Source organism: Globicephala melas, chromosome 15 (genome assembly GCF_963455315.2).
Source record: "Globicephala melas chromosome 15, mGloMel1.2, whole genome shotgun sequence".
NCBI lineage: Eukaryota > Metazoa > Chordata > Mammalia > Artiodactyla > Delphinidae > Globicephala > Globicephala melas.
The window spans coordinates 64,053,509-64,074,503 of NC_083328.1; the positions used below are offsets into that span (position 1 = coordinate 64,053,509).

Sequence of the window (20,995 nt, forward strand, 5' to 3'; positions counted from 1 at the left end):
TTGGTCCACCCACAGGCTCAAAGCCCCTACAGAATTCCCTTCCCACAGGTACGTCTCGATCTTGGGCCAAAGAAGAGCTGATCCTGATATCACTCACTCACTTGGTCAACAGTTAATTACCGTTATATATGACAAGATGCATTGTGTAAACATGAAAAACATTGTCTCTCATTACTTAATTTTGGGTTCCCTAGACTGGAACTGTGTTTTCAAACTTAAAAGCACATGAGAACCATCCGGAGAGCTTGTGAAGGAAGCAGATTTCTGACCTCTGTACCCCGCAGTCTGATTGGGCAGGTCTGCGGCGGGGCCTAAGAGTGCATCAGCAAGACGGTCCCCTGACAATTCCTGTACACTCAAGTCTGAGAACCACCATCCTGTGGCGTCACTCGGGCCCGTACAGATTTAGTGTCAAACTTTTTTTGACCACAAACCACATATGAAATTTTACAGTGACCCAGAACACACTTAAAATTATCGAAAACAAAAAGTTTGGTGAAGCAATATTTTCCCCAACCCCAGTGATGCATCTTAATGTTTTCAGCTATATTTCACTTTCAACGCTCCCTGGTCCAGATCCACTAAACCAATGGGTTTCAACCTTGGCTACACATCAGAATCACCTGGGGGGCTCTTGTAGCTTCCAGGGCCCAGGCCACACCCCTGACCAATTAAATCAGAAACTCTGGGGGTGGGGTGCAGCCATCAGTAATTTATAAATCTCCCCCAGATGATTCCAACACACAGCCAAGGTCTAGATCAGTGGTTCTCAAAGCTGGACCAGTTCTTTGTTTTAACAAACCCTCCAGGTGTTCTGATGCCCACCCAGGTTTGAGACCCACTGGTCTATAACCACTGAACCAAACTGATTTCTTGGCCCACAAATGGGTTGTAACCTGCAGCTTAACAGACACTCTCCAAAAGGAAGCCCAGGATGAGAGATTAGAAATTAGTACTTGGAAATTGCCTTTCCTGCAGAATTGGCAAATTCTTCCTTTTTCGATAATGAGAGCTGCATTCTGATCTATCCCTTTTTGGTGTTGCTGTGGGGAACCTCAGAGTCAAATCTAACCTTAATCCCAGCAATTTTGCGGATCCTTAAACATCCTATGGATTCTTTACACCTTGAACTTACGCAGTGCGTGTATCAATTATGTCTCAATAAAACTGCAAGGAAAAAAAGAAAGATCCCATGGATTCTTATCTGCTTTCTCCTTTATTTCTCCACCAGTTCCTCTTGTATATGTGCCTTCTTGGAAAAGGGGCTCAGAGAGGCAATAAGTTTCGGTCACTATGCTCTTGGGGTTGAACCAGGCCAGAGAAGGGGTGTGGGAGGGGCAGCTGAGCACGGAGCACTTCCTGTGGCTTCTCACACTCACTGGGGCCCGGTCTACAGTGCCCCCGCCCCCAACAGCACCGCTATGGTTTCCTGTTTGTAGCTGTTGCACTTGAGCCAGCCCCCCACCCTGGCCTGCCTATGGGTGTATGTGAGAGATGCTGGCGCTGCCTGGAAAATAGTAGGAGGGGCTGGGGAGAGGTCAACCCAGGGGGCTCCCAAAGGAAGGGAAGGAGAGGCAAAGACACGCACTGGAAGGGGCCCCAGGAGGGAGACTGAGTAGAGAGCAAAGGACCCTGATGACGCATCAAAGTGAGTTCAGTTAAGGGAAGCACAGGCAGCCCGTCCTCACTCCTGAACAGCTTCTCCCTAGTCTGCCCCTGTGCTTGTAATGCTACCATTACTGTAAGGTGGGCCTCTCTTGGGTGTCTGAAGTGCGATGAACCTCAGCGGGGTTTGAATCCCAGCTCTGCACTTATTAGCTGTGTCTCCCCAGGCAAATCATTTCTCTTCCCCCAAATCTCCAGTTCCTCATCTGTAAAATGGGGACATTGGAAGTACAATCCCCACAGGGTTGTTTGAAGGCATTTACAGAGCCTAACATAAATGAGGGCACTGCCACTCCTTCAACGTCCCTCTCTGTCCCTGCTGTAAGGGACTCAGGGCAGCTCAGAGAGAAGCAGGGGCATCAGAGACAGACTCGACTGCGTGTTTTGTTTGCACCTGGGGTGGGAGAAGTCCCATATGAACGTGCAGTGTGACATGTCCCTATCCCTCTGTGGGCCTCTGTTTCCCCATCTGCACAGCACAGAAAGGAAGATCATGAGGTGACTCCTAGTGGGTTTTCTGGCTCCGACTGGCTGGTGACCCAAAGCACAGAGACCTTGTCAAGAGATCAGGGTCATGCTGTGTCTTGGGGAGGGAGAAATCATTGCTGGTCAAGGCAGAGAAGTCCTGTGACTATACTCGGTTACGAGTTCTGGTTGCTAAAGTGTTGGCTGAGCTGGATCCCTCCCGTGGGCAATTCACACCACTTTTAGAAATGCAGGTTATCGCCCCATTGTTGTTGTTGTTTTTTTTTTTTTCTTTGCAGTACGCGGGCCTCTCACTGTTGTGGCCTCTCCCGTTGCGGAGCACAGGCTCCGGACGCGCAGGCTCAGCGGCCATGGCTCACGGGCCCAGCCGCTCCGCGGCATGTGGGATCTTCCCGGACCCGGGCACGAACCCGTGTCCCCTGCATCGGCAGGCGGACTCTCAACCACTGCGCCACCAGGGAAGCCCTGCCCCATTGTTGATAGGCTCTCACGGCAGCAACATGTGGTCAGTCAGCCAGACTGCCCGACTCCAAGGCCAGGTCTCCAGCCCTCCACATGTGGCCTCCTACCTCTACCCCCAAGTCACATCACACCTGGCTCTCGGCATGAAAGGGAAAAGCCCATGGCAGGCTGAGCTTACCCACCTCTCCTGGTCTGGCTCTCCCGGATGAGGAAGGCCCCTCCTGGGTTTCCAGGCAGCAGCAGAAGTTCCTCAGCTTTCTGCCGGCTCAGGCCCTCATATAACCACCTGGGGGTGGGGAGATGAGCAGAGAGAGGGTCAGGGGTCAGCCTGGGGGTGGGTGGCCCAAGACTCTACTGGAAGCTCTCTTCCCTCTGTGGGCCTCAGACTTCCATACGTCCCATGAAGAGCTGGCCTCAGGTCTCTCAGGGCCCCCAGCTTTGTCCTTGACCTCCGAGGCCCCTGCAGCCAGGACCATCTCATGGGGTCAGCCCCAGCCTTTTCTAACTGAAGAGCTCATTCCCAAGTGGCCAGGGTCTGGGGGCAGGTGAGGTGATCCCAGACCCTCTCCTCTCACTGCCCAGTTCCCCCAGCACCCCCACACCATCCACTCACCTGTCTAAGCCTTCACCTCTCCAAGAATTGCCTCTCTCTTTTTTTTTAATTTTAGTAAATATTTTATTTCAACAGTTTAAAGTTTAACTTTGTAGCCAAAAGGTATGCAGGTGAACATTTACTCATTATCACTGAAATCTAACTTCCACTGTAGCTTATTTGTGAGTAGAAAGTTTGGAACTAGAATGTTCAAGACATTCTAAAATTTTGGAAAAAATCACGTAGCCCATCAACAGCCACACGTGCCTCTTCCAATGCTGGGATTGTTGATAACTCTGAGCCCACATCTTCCTTTTCTCTCTTCACTTAATCCCTCACCTATGTGCGTCCATGAAGGACTTCACTGCAGTGAAAAGTTCAAGGAGTCGTGCAGGAATGTTTTGGTTTACAGTCCATCAGCTTCTTACTGTCCCCAGAGTCATGTCCGGGGGTCCCAGGCAAAGCCTCCAGAAGCCAATTTGATGGAAATGGTTGCCTCCCTGTCATTTTGTGAAATGCCAGAGTCAGGGTTGAGTTGATTCCAAGTAAATAACGTAGAGAAGCTGTGATTCTCTGGGGGCCAGCAGCAAACTGAGCCTAGCTTTATAGTAAATAAAATACATCATTCATACGATTTATGAAAATCGAGGCTATAAATGAAGTGCAAGCAAGGAAAGGGGACTCTTGGAGGTAGTCGGTGTTTCCTCTGTTTAAACTTCACGCCAGGCTGTGGAGGCAAACCCCTGCCCCGCAGGCCCGGACCACTGGGAGACGTGAGCTGATTCTATGATGTGTCCACATGTCTCGGGATCCTATGTTGCTTCAGAGCCAGACACACCACGAGCTTCAGAGAGGAAGGCCATCCAGTGTGGGAGCCGTGCTTCTCCTCAGAACTGAAGCGTGGCTGTCACAGCACACACAGTGACATGTCCCTGGCTCCAGTTATTCACTGCCTTTCTCTCTCGACATAGAATTTGCTCTGGAGTCAGTCTGTCACTTACTCTGGGCAAGGGATGGCTCACACTTTTTGAGACCCTGCGTCCCCGAGTCCAGCCCTCCTGAGGAAGTGCCTCTTGGAAGGGCAGCCCGAGGAGGCTCTCTGGGGACATTTACGCAGGCCGTCCCCACCTCCTGCAAGTCCCTTCCAGCATTCTCCACCACCAGGTTCCCGGCCACCCTCCAAAGCCCAGGTGCCACGTCTCCACGAGGCCTTGCCAAGCCCTCTCCTCTGGGCTCCATGTCTCACAGGCTGACCTAAGAGTCAGTCGTCAGCTCCTCTGGAGGGCAGGGTCTGGGCCTGATTTTCCCCTGACCCCAGCTTTGCTCAGCATAAGACTGGGTGTGAAGAACTACACTTGTGGGAGGAGAAAGCAGGAAGCTCCCCAGAGGCAGGGCCTGGGGTGTGAACTCACCCATGGGAGATTTTGGCCACGTGGATGCTGGGGCAGATGTACTCTCTGCCTGAGATGTCCGACAGCACCGTCCACCAGTCTCCATCCCTGGAGAGAGAAGGGCGAGGGGACCCCTCTCAGAAGGGCCAAGGCCCTGGGCACCGCTCATTTGGGATTCACAAGGACCCTCCAGGGTAGGTCCTGTGGCCACCCATCCCACCTGAGTTTCCCAGGTTTCCTTGCACCAGCCAGTCTGGGTACCTCCTGGGCAGTGAATGGCCTGGTTCAGGGCCCCCCTGCAAGGCCCTGCACACCCACTGCTTTTCCCTACAGGTGTGTCAAGCTGCCTAAAATCCCACCATTACAGTGCTGTGTGAGCTCAGCACAAAAGTCCATGTTCTTTTCCCCTGGAAGGGGCCCCTCCTCCCACTAATGCATCTTCGGGGATCGGGGGAGGGGAGAGAGCACCCCACCCCGTGCCCTCAGGGGGACTTACTCAGAGATGATGGTCAATGGCTCCCCCAGTCTCAGAGACAGCTCTGCCTGCTCGCCTACTGGGAAACTGCCCAAGGCCACAGCTTTGGCCTTGCTCCTCTCTGGATGGAGGGACAGAGATGGTCACCCTCTGGCCAGACATGAGCTCCAGTGGAGGCTGGGCTCCCACCATCAATCCTCCCACGGGCACCCTAGGGCGGCATGTCTGCCGGGATCCTGGGATGGCAACCTGGAATCTGATGCTTTTCCACAGGGCTCTGCAGAGCCCTGGGGGTGCCCAGACATCTCTTGGGGGCCCCTCGGGGAAAGGATTGGTGTGGCAAGAGGAGTGGGGCTCCTGGCTACAATTCCATTTTTATACAGATCATCACAGGAGATTCTGATAAAGGAATTCAGCAAGCTTGAAGCCGACAGCTCTAAGCAGGTATCAGCCTGGATCTCTGAGCTCAGCTTCTGAAAGGCACCGATGAGGTGGCCACCAGATGGACTCGCTTTGAGGGGCTGGGAGGCGGCCATGGGAGGGGGAGGGCTCCCGGAGGGGCCCAGGAAATCACTGACCTGGTCGGGCTTTGTAACTCTGGAGTGCCGTGCACGTGGGCAGAGTGGCTCTCCCGTGACCTCTGTCCAGAGCGACAGGCGTAGGTCTGTGCTGCCCCCTCAGAAGAGGTGCAGCCCCAGGGCCCACTGGGACAGGCCTGGCCCAGAGCAGACGCCCAGCAGGAATGTGTGTCTCAGTCAAGTGTCCTGGTCACACACCTGCCACCTCTTCCTGAGCACCTGCTCTGTGTCAGGGCCTGACGGGTGCTGTATGTGTCACCTCCATTCAGCCCCATTGCACAGCAAGGCAACCGAGGCTGCACGGGGCAGTCTGCCAGGGAGGGCGGGCACAGCTCCTATGCCACATCACCCCGTCCCTGTCCTCCCACGGGCTCAGGGCCGGGGGACTGGGCTGGACAGCAGCAGCACGTCTCTGAAAGGCCCAGACTCCCCAGGAGGCTGGCGTTCAGAGAGGGAGTCACAGAGACAGGACACCAAGCCGCCGCACCCCACCCTCAGGACTGGTCCTGAGCACGTGGTGGCCTTGAGGCCCAATTCTGAGGTTGGACAGCAGGCGGCAAGCGGCTCCCTGAGCACAGAATGCTCATCCCCTCGCCCCCGACTCCGGGACCAGCCTGCCCCGACCATCTAGACCTCCTGATGCCTGTCCAGGCCTACTTGTCCTGAAAACACACGGGCTGCAGGGCGCCCTTCACCCACCCCCCAGCGCCCTCCCTTCTCTTCCTCCTACCCCATCTCAGTAGGGGTCTCTGCGTTAGGCTATGAGAAGCAGTGAGGTCAGCAAGAAAGGTTTATGCGCCTCACAGATGCTCCTCAGAGGCTGAGAGGCCTCTGTGAGGCCCTCTAGACAGAGCTGGGGCCCCAGGAAGTGAGGGAGGGAGAGCAGAGGACAGACAAGGACCCAGGGGACGGGTGGGGCAGACACAGAGCTGGACACTATGCGGGCTGAGGGCCTCTGGGACATGAGCAGAATGAGACTGTGATTCTGGAAATGGACCAGTTCCTACATGTCCTCCCAGACACACATGGAGACCCCCGTGGTGACCCCAGACAGGAGCTCCTCAGAACGTAGGGCCTGGCCATCCCTTGGTGCAGGGAAATGCCTGCCTGATGCCCGAATACACGGTACAAGTAAGTCTGGGGAGGGTGTCCTCTGACAAGAACAGAGCCAGGTGGCCAGAAGGGCCCCTCCCCCTCCTGGAAGCCCTGGCCTTGCACCCCAGGAGCCACTGAGTTGCACATGCTGTCCCCCCGATGGGTCCCCTCCGGCAGCTGAGTCACCTGCATCCTTCACTCCTTGGATGAAACGTCTCTTCCCTGATGAGCCCCTCAGCACACACTCTTGGTCAGAGTCCCTTAAAACACTGTCATCAAAATCTAACACAGTTGTAATTGATTATTGGTTTAGCACCTGTCTCTGAGGTTTGACTGTCCCTGAACACAGGGACTGTGTCCGTCTTGTCCACTACTGTGTCCCCCGGTCCTGGCACAAGGCCTGGCATGGGGTAGAACCTTCGTAGATTTTGGCTGGATGCAAGGCTGATGGACAAAGGAGTTGCCCAGAATCCATGCTCCTGCTGGGACCAGGGGTAGAAGTACTGAGAGAAGCCCAGTCGTCCCCTGGAGACCCTGACAGAGAGGGGAACACCGTGCCCCTCAGCTCCCACAGGCAAGGAGGGCCCCAGGACACCTGCCGGGGGGTCACCCCCTCAGCATCCTGGGCATGACTCAGAGCAGCCTCGAGGCCGCTGCCTGTGGCTAGATTCAGAGGAAATGAGGTGGGGGTCTGTGTGGTTTCCAGATCTCTTCCTGCAGGGCCTGCTGGGCCCCAGGCTCTCGGTGCACACTGTGTGGCTAGAAGGAGGCAACTGCCTCCCCAGCAGGAGTCTACAGGGTCCAGGGTGCCGATCGATGACCAAGGGGGCTAGGGGAGGCTGCTGTTAAAGAGAGGAGCAGGATATTGGGGCTTTCCTGGCCGTCCAGTAGTTAAGACTCCACGCTTCCAACACGGGGCTGCGGGTTCGATCCTGGGTCAGGAAACTAAGATCCCACGTGCTGTGCAGCACGGCCAAAAAGAAAAAAAATTAATAAAAAATAAGAGTATTTAAGAAAAAGAAAGGTGGATATTGGGGATGGGGGCTGAGGAGCAGAAAGGAAGCCCCAGCCATTGCAGAGGACTTTTCAGTTTGGGGGAGAGCCTGCCAAACACAGATATCCAGTGTGGCTCTGCAGTCTTCTACTTCTGTTAACTGTGTGTCTGTGTCCTTCCTCCTAGAAGTGCTGCTTGGTTTAGAGTAATCTTGTTATCTCTGATGGCTGATTTTATGCGGCAACATGGCTAGCCCACAGTACCCAGATATTTGGTCAAACACCAGTCTAGATGTTGTTGTGACACTATTTTTGAGACGAGATTAACATTTAAATCAGTAGACTTTGAATAAAGCAGATTACCCTTCACAATGTGAGTGGGCCTTATCCAGTCAGTTGAAGATTTTAAGAGAAAAAGGCTGAGGTCCTTTGAGGAAGGGAGAATCCTGCTTCCAGACTCCACTGTGGAATTCTGCAGCATCAACTCTTCCCTGGGTCTCCAGCCCTCTGGCCTGCCCTGCAGACTTCAGACTGGCCACCCCACAGCTGCGTGAGCCAATTTCTTAAAATAAATTCTCTCTTACACACACGCACACATTCTACTGGTTCTGTCTCTCTGGGGAACCCTGACAAATACATTATCGAAACCAAATCAGAATGTGATTTGAGAAAGGATTTGTGGGCTCTTTCAGGGAACAAGAAACAAACCGGGGCTGTAGCTCTGACATCAAAGTACTAGATATTGCAGGATACTTTGATTGACTAATCGTCCTAAAAACTGGCATTTTTTAGTCAGGACTGCCTCAGAAAACCACAATTACAGGTTCAGCCCATGCGTTGCATGAACTCATTTTTTCCAATCATCATAGCTCTGTTTTGCTTCAAGTATTTCACAGCACCTCTCAGGATAAGAGCATTTCTGCCCAGTAGGACTTTCTGCGATAATGGAAATCTTCTATAATTGTATTGCCCAGTAAGGTAGCCACTAGCTTCAAATGGCTGGAGAGCACTTAAAATATGGCTGGTGTTACTGAGGAGCTGAATATTTAATTGAATGTTAATTGACTTCAGTTTAAACTGAAATAGCTACATAAGGCTAGTGGCTATCGTAATGGACAGTGCAGCAGCTTTGGAGAGCTATGGACGTGGGTTGGTCTTAGGGTTGCAGCTCAGGCTCTGGATAAACTGGTTTAGGAGGAGGGAAGCCATGGGAGATGCCTGGGGGACCATCACACGCTCCTGGTTAGTTCTGGTCACTCTCACGTTTTCTAGTTTATCTGGTTTAATGTTCTGACCACTAATATATAAGCTTCCTAAGAGCAGGGACCCCGGCTGTGTGGTTCATGGGGAGGGCCTGGTATACAGCAGGTCCTCATTGATACTTGAGGCTGGAGTGGCAGCTCAGGAAGGGCCTGGCTGCCCCGGGGCCCTCGGCCTACCTGCTTGCATGGGCTCAGGCCCCTGGCCTTGCACACAGGGGCTCAGGCTTGGGCTTGGAAGGGCTTTCCCCCTGCTGGGCTGACTTCCCATCGTTCCTCAGCAGAACACTCAGAAGTGCATCACCAAGAGAAATCTGAAAGAGATGCTGTGATGGGGACAGAGCCATGGCTCCCAGCCTGGTGCCCAGACACCCTCCCTCCCCAGCTCAGCCCTGCTGACCTCCTTGTTGACACAAGCAAATGAGATCCCTCCCATCAGGACCAGGTTCCAGCCCCTCCACCAGACGGTTAAGGCTTTCTGCAAACCGGACCCTGTTTTCTTTGCCTCCCATCTCTGCTACACTGTAGCCGTGCTCCATTCTTTGTTCCTGGGCCTTTGCGTGTGTGAAGCCCCCTCCCATTACTGGAAGACCCTTTTTCCACTTCGGGCCTGTCTGGATCCCACCCTTCTCCAGGAAGTTTTCCCCGAATCCCCCAGCCCTAGCTGATCACTCCTATGTCTACTCAGAACCACTGCCTGACCTGGGATCACATTCTGCCACTGGGCGGCAGGGGCCAGTGACAGGACAGAGTTCACTCCAGGCACACCAGGACCCACAGCTAGGTGGGCAAGGGGAATCTGAGGGGGCTTGGGAGCTAGCTGGCATGTCTCACGTGCTAAGGTGACACTGAGCACACTGTTACTGGTGTCACAGGGCAAAGTAAGACGCCTGGGAGACTGTGTGACATAGTGATGACTTGCAAGCCTTTACAGGATTGGTTGTCGAACCACTTCCTTCTCTTTGCCTCCATCTGAAAAATGGGGATAACGATACCCACCATACGGGTCTGAGAGAGAGCGCACGTGAAGAGCCAGGTCAGGGCCTGCTTTTCCTCTTTCACGCTCCGAGTGGCACTTCCCCAGAGGCCATGCCTGGGGACCTTCCCTTTTCTCCCTCTCGGGGCTCCCTGTTGTGCTCTACCCAAGTTTTAACTATTCACATACTTGGGTGCTTGTATAATGAGCCATTATTCTATAGCTTGTTGAGAACAAGGACCTCTCTGCCCATTTCCTCAGCATTTTCACCCACGGAAGGCACTTGATACACATTATCTAAATGGACGAAGTGATTATTAGCTCTTTGGACAGGTGTCTTATCCTTAGAATAATTTAAATTCCCAGGTTTCCAGGGTAATGCCGATTTTTTCAAACACTATACGTATTAAGATGTTGTAGGGAGATGGTTTCATTCTTTCAGACGGTTTTCAGTCTCTTCGTTAGAGACAAGGCATAATTATACCAGTTTAGGGACAGAGCAGGCTCCATCCTTGCCTTTGACCCTTTTCCCACACCTGGGTGAGGACGGGTGTCCGTCATGATGGTGGAGTGACTCCCATGGCCTCACGGGCCTTCCTGTCTGAGGAGCAAGGATCCGGCCCTGGAGAATGGAACAGCTGTCTGTAGTCTCGTGCCGTCCACATGCGGATGACGGCATGTTTGCTCCTGCCTCCCTGGGGAGTTCCGTATTCACGGGACAGGAGAGCTCTTTAACACAAAACAGGCCCACCATTAGGGAATGGCTCCCGGCAGCCGCTTCCTGCTCCGACTTTGGGATCCTGAAGGCTTGGCAGCCCGAGATGGTGCTGCTGCCTCCTGGGGTCTCTGCTTCCCTCAATGCCAAGGCACCCCTTCAGGCCGGGTTTTCAATAGTCCTTTCCCCTTGGGTATGGGGCACATGCTCTGTGCTTAACTATGCGGACAGGGGTCCAGAAAATCCCTGGGAGAGATCATTCCTGGGGAGCACGAGTGATTCAGACCAACCAAGCTCGAGCTGTGTGACCTCAGGCAAAGCGTGTAACTTCTCTGAGTCTCACTGGTGAATCTGGGATAATACTGACTCGAAGGGGTTGTGAGGAGAAGCTGAGGGGCCTGGCACGGAGTGTGTGCTCAGCAGAGGTTAGTCTCCTTTCCCCTGCTTCAGCAAGACAGTCACCAACCACACTGAACCCAGAGACTTCTCCCCGCTGCAGGTGGCGCCGGGGGCTGGGCCCGAGAGGCAGGAGAACCCTGCACTCAGGCCGGCAGAGCCCCCAGCACTCTGCCAGCTCCCTTCACCTGGTCCCGTCAATGTCAGGAGGCCTTCTAGGGGCAAAGTGAAGACCGTGGGTGGGCAGACCTAGAAGGGGGGGATAGTACTGGCCCCAACTTTTAAGAATCTAATCATAATTGTCTAAGTATCTGAACAACTTACTACATGTTAGGTAGGCACTTTCTAGGGGACCCAGGCATGGGCGGAAGCGAAGAATTAAAGGCAGCCGCGGTCAGCACGTGGAACATTTGGTGTTTTGACCACAGTACTTGACCCTTTGAGAGGTCGGCAGGGTTTGAATGCCATTCAAAACAAGGCCCGGGGCCCAGGGAGAGCAACCTCGTGCTCACTGTTCGTAGCGGGTTAGTGCACAGCTGGATCTACAATCCGCGTCTTTTGTGTTTTTCTGAAGATAACTTTCTGCAGATAATTTCTCTGTGGCGGCGTAAGTGATAAATTTGGATTGAGCTGAAAGGAGACCTCCCTCCCTTTCAACTGAGAAAGATCACCCTTTTAAGAAGAATTGTAGACTCTAGAGCTGAACGTGTCTTCAGAAGTTATAATCTAGACTCCTCTTATCCACTGACGCTCTGTCCCAACCGTAAAGCCCACTCCCAGTCTTGAGGGGACCATCCTTCCTCACAGTCCCAAGGCCGTCGGAAAACAAAAAGCAAGCATACTTACTGTTTTCCTGTCATCAGAGGCTTGGGGCAGGGGCTCGGCTAAGACGCATGCTTTAGCTGAAGAGGTTAGGGCTTTGGGGGGCCCCTTCTGGAAGTCGGCCAATGTCCTTCGTCCTAGGTCACCCGGGACCCTCTTAGCCTGGGAGTCTTCAGGGAGAGGCTCTCGATATTGCTTTGGGGAGCTTGGCATCTGCCTGTGGTCAGCAGTCTGTACCCCGGGGATGGGAAAGGAGCCCCACCTCCAACTGGCTGGCCCTCCCAAGCACAGCCAGGCCAGGAAGCAGGCCCAGGGCTCTTCAAGCTCTGTCACAGGGTCCTTGGGGCTCCCAGCTCACATCTGCAGGCTCTGTGGTTCTCACAACCACCCGTTTCCTCTGACGGCATCACAGACCGTCGAGGAGCCACCTTCCCCAAGTTCCGGTTTATGGGGGAGAAGCAGCTGCCTCGTCATGATCCTGGAGGGAGAGGTTTCTCTCTGACTGTGTGGCTTGGTCTGATCCAAGGAACACAGAACCAAGCTAAATGAGCAGGAGTTTCCCATGCTTACCTGGTCTATTATAATCACCTGAGGGGCCTGTTAGTATGATTCCTGGGATTCCCCCACGTCTTCCGAATCCAAGTCACCAGAGGAGCAGCCCCAACATTTGAATCTTAAACACTCCAAGAGATTCCTTTGACTAGCAAGTATGGGAAGCACTGCCTTGGAGTGTCCCAACCTTTAATGTGTATAGGAATCCCCTGGGGATCTGGTTAAACAGCAGATTTTGGTTCAGTGGGGCTCAAGATTCTGCATTGCTAACAACTCCCAGGCGATACCCATGTTGCTGGTTTGGGAACCACGCTTTGTGTAGCAGGACCTGGACAGTGGTTCCGCAAGTGTGGTCCCTAGGCCAGCAGCCTCAGCATCATCTGGAAATGTGTGAGACATGCCAGTTCTCAGGCTCCATCTCTCATCTACCCAATCAGAAACTCCATGGTAGGGGGCCAGCAACCTGTTTTCACGAGCCCTCCAGGTGATTCTGATGCACACCCTAAACTTAAGAACCACTCGGCTAGGATAAAGAAGCTCCGATAGAACCCCCTTTGATTAGTATGTTTAAATCAGTCATTAAAATTTAAATTTAGGGAATTCCCTGGTGGTCTAGTAGTTAGGACTCCACGCTTCCACTGCTCAGGGCCCGGGTTCCATCCCTGGTTGGGGAACTAAGATCCCACAAGCCGTGTGGCGTGGCCAAAAAACCAAAATTTTTTTTGAATTTAAATTAATAAAAATCTCAGCTCATTAGTATCTAAACGACCACCCATTCACTGCCTCCCCATTAGGGGCTTAGCAATCCTGGAGACAGATGCTTTTAATGCGAAACCGCTATTTCACAGACAATGCAGCCTTTTCTGGGGCCTTGAGCACACCCGGGCTCAGGTTCTCCCTTTCTCCCGGGAAAGGCTGGTTTGAGATTTAACTCCTGCGGCACCTGGCGTGGAGGGCTGAGGGAGCCAGAGTGGAGGTTCTAACCAGGATGTTAGGGTGGGTGACGGCCACTCAAGGATGTGGCCTGTGGCTGGGAGGGAACTGATCACAGGCCCACCCTCCTGCTCTTGCCTCCACACCACCGCGATGTCTATCTTTTCATCTGACAGGCAGACTTTTGGACTGGCCTTAAGGAGAGGCCCATGAACGAGGAAGTAGGGAATGACCATCTATGGTCTCAAAAAAATCCCACCATATCCTCTCCCGTTCCACTCAGGGAGGCACCTGAGAATTAGAGAGTTTAAAGCCTAGATCTGCTGCTCTGTTAGTTTTTTGACCATTTGTAAATTGGTTACCTCTGGGCCTGTTTTCTCATCCACAAAACTGGAAAAGGGTCTACCGTACTGGCTCAGTAGGAGGAACATTCAGGAAGGTGTAAGGGCGTGGCCTGTAGCTAATAAAATATGAAAATGCATCGATTTTGGAAGAACTGGGAACTTTTTCTAGCTAGGTGTCCTTGGCCAAATCACTTAACTTTCCTCAGCTGTTCTTTGTCTGTAACACACACTGCCACTTTGCAGAGTTGCCATGAGAACTGGGTGAGATTTTTATTTATATGGAATTTATATGGAATTCCGGAATTTATACGAAATTTATATGAAAAAGCTTCACACAAGCATCTTGGGTGGGAGCATCTACCTGGCCACTTCCTTGACTCTCACAAAGCAGGCACCCCAACTTTTTTTTTTTTTTGGAATATATTGAATAGGAAGAAAGGAAATGAAAATGAGAAGAGGATGAGTGTGGTAAGGACCAGCCAGTTGGGGCCCGACTCCAGGCACACAGCCAAGGTGGGAAACAGGCAACCATCCCTGCCGATGTGTAGCCAAGGCAGCTGGAGCAAGGTGGGTTCGTAGAGCAACTGTGCCCATGAGACCACCTCCAGCTCTGGAACTCTGCTTCTGCCTGTTCTGTAAGGACCTCAGCACGGTCACCTGTATCGGCCCACATGCATTTGTTTCCTGTCCTCTACCAGGATGGGCAGGGTCGAGTCATTTTACAAGCGTCTGCCACAGACACAGCAACCTCGATGTAGTGGTAGCTGCAGCCCCTGGACTGTTCAAAACTGACCTGAGACGGCTGCCTCCTGAAACTGTCCTTGGTGGGTATGAAGACAGCCCCTCCTGGCGAACTACAGTCTGGTCTGTTGCAGGAGCCCTGGCAGGTGGCTGCAGATTACTACATGAGGGGTGGGAGGTGGCAACTGCGCAAAGAGGGCAGAGCTGAGATGCAGCCTTTCCGAGATCTCGGCTTCTCCCGCATCACCTCACGGTCAGGTTTTCGGTTTGAGAGGAATATAGGCATGTCAGAGGGACTCAGGGTTCAATCTCGGCTGGCTTACTGGTATGACCTCGGGCAACTTATTTATCCTGGGTCTTGGTTTCCTCACTTTAAACGGACAGTGCTGCTGGGTGGATAATCATCAGGTATGTGAGGGTGCCCAGCATGGAGCCCACACGCAGTCACTCGGTACCCCCCCGAGCCCCAGGAAGTGGCTTGAGAGAAGTCACACCAGCCACCGGGTAACAATGAGACATATACAGCTTTATTTCATCATCCGTAAAAAGTTGTACTCTGACAGAGTAACGCGTTCCGTATCTCAGCAGAAAGCAAATGCTACATCTGAAAAGCCCCTTCCTAAGATCAGAACTGTGCAACCCTTCTCTACGTAACGTCTCAATGCCCTCAAAGCTGGGCCCTTACTGGGTGGCAGCTGCTCTCACCCTCCTCCTGGTCACACTCTCTGGGTGGCTGTGACTCCCTCACATAGCAGCGGACTGAACAAAATTCTACCCGGACAGGCTGCCCTTACAGATTGGCCCCTTCCCTCCTACAAAAGGGAGTTCACACAAATAACTTCCTGAGAAATGGGTTCTATCTGACTTTCATTTAGCTTCCATTAAGCCTGCTGAAATCAAGTGTATACTGTTCCTCTCTCCCCAGCCATTTCCTCATCATCTACATAATTTTCAGGCTATACCTCTCCCTTCTGGGGCAATCGAGGGGTGGAGAGTGTTCCTCCTGGGCGGCGCTTCCTGCAGACGTCTGGTATGTGGTATCAGACACTGCAGAGACTCAGTTTTGTTCTGACAGAGCAGAGGCCTGGGATTTCGTTTTCCCCTTCCTGTGCTGAAAAAGTCCAGTGATTAAGCCACACTCACTCCTTGGGAAAAACTCCACGTTGCATCAGAACCTCATCATTCATGGGCTTCTAAGAGAACATATCCCTCCCTTTTATTCACAGAATAGTATATGTGAATTCATTTGGAGAGGAGAAGGTGGCTGGCCACCCGGGGCCTGCTTCTCTATGTAACAGGCTCCCTTCTGTTGGTCACAGTCAACCATCCAAACAGGAATTATGATCTTCCACATTCCTCAGAACTGCTCTCTCCTGAAGTCACTTTGCAGATCTTGTTGACCAATATGGAAGCGAAAGAGAATGCAATGGCCTACCCGACCTAGAAACCTGTTCTGCATATTTGCCCTAAAAACACCACTGAAAATGCAAAAAAAGAGTCCCTTTTTTTGTTTGTTTTTTGCAGAAGCTCTACAAGAAAGCCTGTCTAAAATCACAGAACTATGCACACACAAACACAGACACGCGTGCTCACACACATACATCAGGATCAAACAATCTTAGCTACACAGTTGGGAAAGCACAGGGAAAAGCTGGCAAGAGAAGATGTGGAGATCTGATCAGCTGAAGGTGTTGGAATGCTACAGTAATGGCATGGAAGTGGTTCTCGGTACATACAAAAAGGGGGGCAGGCAGGCAGAGAGGATGGTTAATCCAGGATACCAGAAAGAGAGAGTCAGTGGCCATGCAAGACTTAAAGATAGATAGATGCCAGTTTGCTGGATGAAGGGTTATATTATGGAGTGGCTGTCTGAAGGAGGATGGACTTGCATGGTCCAGGGGAGGAGCATCTGCTTAGCAGGACACCTCCATGGTCTGGTGTCTGTCCAGAACATCAGGAGACTCAGAGGATTCTTGAGCTCCATCTGACTGATTGCTGGTGACAGATCGGCTGAAGGCACTTTCTCCAGAGCCGATGCTACTTGAGGTGGAGTGGGTCCGTGATCGGGCGAGCCGGGTCATGCTGGCAGATGGGACTGTAAGAAAGAACCAAGAGGACTATAGGAGGGAGCCCTGGTTAAACTCAGCTAGTCTAGAAGTTTCACCAAAAGCTTTACATTTCGCTTTCCCAACCCATTTAAGGTGACACCAGGACAAGACACAGCCATCCCCACTTTGCACTACTGGCTCTAGGCGAGGGGCTCTAGGCAAGGCTGCTTTAATCCTCTGGTTCTGGCTGCAATCTCAGCTGATTCTAGTCCACAGCAGAACAAGGGGAAACCTAAGTCCAGAGTATAGCCTCTTAGCTATGCCCATGCCATTCATAAGGTGATTAGGAAGGAGGCTTTGGGAACCCAAGCAGGTAACCAAAACCTGCAGTGCATGCAAGACTAAACCAAAGAAAGACGAACCACACCACACAAGGATGAAGGTGTTTCACAAACACAGTGCAAGCCCGATACAACAAGACTACCATCCGTGTCCACAGGCGACCCTTGCTACCTGGGGAGGAGACGTGTAGGAAGATGAGGTGTAGGGAGGGCAGGCGGGCTGGTCTCTGCACAGGGGGTGAGGTACAGGCTGCCTGTGAGCAAGGGCACGGGAGGTGGCTGTTTAACTCAGACTCCTGCCTACTGCCACTGCTTTGTCTGTAAGGTCCCTCCAGCTTGGTCAGGAAAGGGCCTTACCTGGCATACCCGCCCCCTGCCTATCTTTCTGAGACACGAGCCACTCCCCCAGCTGCCATTTCAACGCAGGGGTCCGAAGATGCCATCACCTGCAGTTCTCCAGGCACAGGCTCTGATGCTCCTAATTGAGAATCCAGTGTCTGGGGGTTAACTCAAGGATCAGTAAGTAGGTTGGTGGTGGTGGAGGGGCCCTGCCTATAAAGTTTCAGCTGCCGCTGTGACCCTGGCTGTTACAACCCGCTCCTTTACTCCTGGGGGGACCAGGGCGGGACCTGCAGGCTAACTCGCACAGGGCACAACGAGCCACGTTCTATCGGGCTCTCACTGCACAGGAAAACCACGGACATGCTGCGGGCAGCCAATGCAGCCAGGAGAGCATGGCTGGGAGGCAGGGGCAGGGGCCAGCATAGAGAAAGGTACCTGACTCGGTGCTCAGGTGACTGAGCTGCACATACGGGACTGGAAGCAGGATGGACACAGGAAAAGGCAGGTTAGTGACCCGACAGTGCCAAGTGGCAACCTTGGCTGCCTAGCAGACACTGACAGAACACTCTAAGCCAGGGGTGAAGTTTTATTTTAAGGCCCCAGAAAGGAGGTGAGGCCAACTGATGCTTCAGTAACATCTCAGATGTTACTTCTCTCAACTAGTCAAAGGTTTTCTCCTTCACTATGAACAGCCAACCTGCTTGGATCAGAACAGCTGCTTCCTAGGAAAGGAGAGGGACTTCTGCTCCTCCCAGAGGGATATGGGTGTGGGCTCGGTTGGTAGTGGCTCACAGACGGGGATGACACAGCCACTCTAGACGAGACATACACGAGCTGCCTGCCAGGTACAGGGCTGTACCCAGGGGCCCAGCTGCTGCCCGGAGCAGCTGCCCAATAGTCATTAAACACATTGATACCAAAGACAGGAGAAAAGTCACCCTACTGGATAAAGAGCTCTGTACCTGGGTAGAAGAGTTTTCTTTTTTATAACTCCAAGAAAGGAGCAAGTGCGGATATTCTGTGACAAATGAGAAAGCTCAGGGGTCTCACAATACAAGAGACCAGGACAGTGGCACATGATACGGACACATCCTTGGATTCACTCTAAAATATTCTGCAAGTTCATCTCCTGTGGTGGAGCAGACTTAACTGATTTAACTCCTTTTCATCTGGAGTCTCCATTTTGTCTCTCTAGTCCAGGAGTCATTAACCAGCTGAGTTCAGATGCAAATAACAACTTCAGATTCATAGCTAGGTCTGGCTAAGCTTCAGTGGTTGAAAATGTGGGCTCTGGAGTCAGACTGGCAGGGTTTGAAGCATGGCTCTGCAGCTGAATTGTTACCCTGGGAAAGGTGCTTAGCCTCTTTGAGCCTCAGCTTCCTTTTCTATAAAATGGAACTAATAACAGAACTTACCTCTCAAGGTTAAGAATACAGAGTGCCTGGCACAAAGTAAGTGCTTAATAAGCATTAGCTCATCTTTATATATATGCACAGATGAATGTTCCATGAACATTTTGGTTTCTATTTGATTTCAGGCTGGCTAGCACAGAGGTTAAGCCCTGAGAATTGAGTACTCATCAGACGCCAAAATGACCCCATTATCAATAAATCTTTGGTAGAATAGAAAGTTGTGTACTACTCACTGTAGCCCATTCCCTGCAAAAAGTACTTGAAGGCCTCGGTGAGCTTCCCGGGCTAGGGGGACAAAATAAGAAGGCATTAATCCTTGCACAGTCAGAGAGCTGGAATCAAATGGGTGCTTTTAAAAAAATCTCCTTACCTGAACTACTTGGGGGAGTCCACCACAGTCTGCCATCTAGAAGAGGAAAAATATGTAAGTCAGCTGAGACTTACGCTTAAGGGAAATGCTCTGAACATCCATGGGTCCTTTCAAACAGGACAGGATCAAATTTTAGGTTCCTTAACTTAATGTTTAACTACATCCAAGTGTCCATCTCCTCAATGCACTCTTTTTTTTTTTAAATAAATTTATTTATTTTTGGCTGTGTTGGGTCTTCGCAGCTGCGTGCAGGCTTTCTCTAGTTGCGGCGAGCGGGGGCTACTCTTCGCTGCAATGTGCTTGCTTCTCACTGTGGGGCACGAGCTCTAGGCGTGTGGGTTTCAGTAGTTGTGGCTTGCAGGCTCTAGAGCACAGGCTCAGTAGTTGTGGCGCACAGGCTTAGGTGCTCCGCGGCATGTGGGATCTTCCCGGACCAGGGCTTGAATCTGGCAAGCGGATTCTTAACCACTGCACCACCAGGGAAGTCCCCCTCGATGCACTCTTACACAAAGACTTAAATCCTAGCAATAACCTTGGATGTAATTTTGAAAGATTATTCAACATTTATTAATCAGTAATGCAGGGCCTAACTTTCAGGCCCATGTCGGGAATTTTCCATTTGAGTGATAGTGAAGTTAACCGCTACCTTCAACCATTGTTCTGCCTCCACCTGGAGAATATTACTTTCAGAGTCCTCAAACAGTGTGATCCTAACTTCTCAGGGTACCACACTTTTAAGGTTCTGTCTCAACTCTACAGTGTCTAAATTTCACGATTAACGGGATGTCTCCAATCAGGCACTGAGGCTGAATTCAGCCAACCTACTTGGTCAGCCACTTTCATTTCATAGTCGGATTTGGCAAGGCGACTGTCTCTCACTTCATAAATCTTTACAGTTGGTTATTCTCACCTGTGCAAAGATTTCTAGAGTAGCGTTTTATTAGCATGCGTTGGAATTACCAGGAGGACTTGTTAAAACTCAGATTCTTGAATTCCTGCCCTAGAGATTCTTTTTTTTTTAATATTTATTTATTTTGCGGCACGTGGGATCTTCATTGCCCCGTGCAGGATCTTTAGATGTGGCGTGCAGGATCTTTAGTTGTGGCGTGCGGGTTTTTTAGCTGCAGCACGTGGGATCTTTTAGTTGCGGCATGCGGGATCTAGTTCCCTGACCAGGGATCAAACCTGGGCGCCCTGCCTTGGGAGCACGGAGTCCTAACCGCTGGACCACCAGGGAAGTCTCTAGAGATTCTTATTTAATAGGTTTGGAGCGGGTCTCAAGAACTTGCATTTCTAACAAGCCAGGTGATGCATATTCTGCCAATCCGCAGAGAACACTGCTTCTAGGGCATGATGGCCAACCAAGAGGCCACCCTCCTCCTTCCAGCTGTTATGCATTCCATACTCAGATAGTAGCCTGTTCAGGCTGACTGGCATTTTTTAAAAAAGAGACATGAACCTCATGGTCTCCCTTCACTAACATGAAAACCTTCTTTGAGGGTGGACTGTTATTCAGCAGATGGGATGCCACAGGAGACACAGGAATTTGAGGTTAATAAGGAACAGTCAGTTCCCTGAAAATTCTACGTGTAAGATCAGGAACAAATTTTTTTTTTTTTTTTCCGGTACGCGGGCCTCTCACCACTGTGGCCTCTCCCGTTGCGGAGCACAGGCTCCGGACGCACAGGCTCAGCGGCCATGGCTCACGGGCCCAGCCGCTCCGCGGCATGTGGGATCTTCCTGGACCGGGGCACGAACCCGTGTCCCCTGCATCAGCAGGCGGACTCTCAACCACTGCGCCACCAGGGAAGCCCAGGAACAAATATTTAACCTGAATAAGTATCAAATAGACCTAACTGGCCCAGACTGTATTTTCATGAAGGTTAGGAGTCAAGGTCTGATTAGAACTGTAAAACAGTTCCCGTATGCAGAGAGAATACTGGGAAAGACTGTTTCCAAGCTTTCTCTCTCAAACAGAGAATCAGTTCCATCACGCTGCTGTGGATG

General features: G+C 51.8%; 2 protein-coding genes across 6 annotated transcripts in view; both read right to left on the minus strand.

Moving 5' to 3' along the window:
• The window catches only part of SLA2 (Src like adaptor 2), a 25,446-nt gene extending 11,839 nt beyond the window's left edge, over positions 1–13,607 (minus strand). The window contains exons 1-4 of the mRNA XM_060284076.1: positions 9,177–13,607; positions 5,093–5,192; positions 4,618–4,704; positions 2,796–2,899 (exon numbers count right to left, since the gene is read on the minus strand). Coding sequence (XP_060140059.1) covers positions 2,796–2,899; positions 4,618–4,704; positions 5,093–5,192; positions 9,177–9,267 — 382 coding nt within the window. The 5' untranslated portion in view covers positions 9,268–13,607. The remainder of the gene's footprint in view (positions 1–2,795; positions 2,900–4,617; positions 4,705–5,092; positions 5,193–9,176) is intronic.
• Positions 13,608–14,980: 1,373 nt separating this feature from the next.
• The window catches only part of NDRG3 (NDRG family member 3), an 85,592-nt gene continuing 79,577 nt past the window's right edge, over positions 14,981–20,995 (minus strand). For 4 of the 5 annotated variants that reach the window (XM_060284357.1, XM_060284354.1, XM_060284358.1 and 1 more), the window contains 4 exons: positions 18,989–19,024; positions 18,852–18,903; positions 17,642–17,680; positions 14,981–16,570 (listed from right to left, as the gene is read on the minus strand). In XM_060284357.1, coding sequence (XP_060140340.1) covers positions 16,389–16,570; positions 17,642–17,680; positions 18,852–18,903; positions 18,989–19,024 — 309 coding nt within the window. In that variant the 3' untranslated portion in view covers positions 14,981–16,388. The remainder of the gene's footprint in view (positions 16,571–17,641; positions 17,681–18,851; positions 18,904–18,988; positions 19,025–20,995) is intronic. The other variant, XM_030830670.2, reaches the window with a different exon arrangement.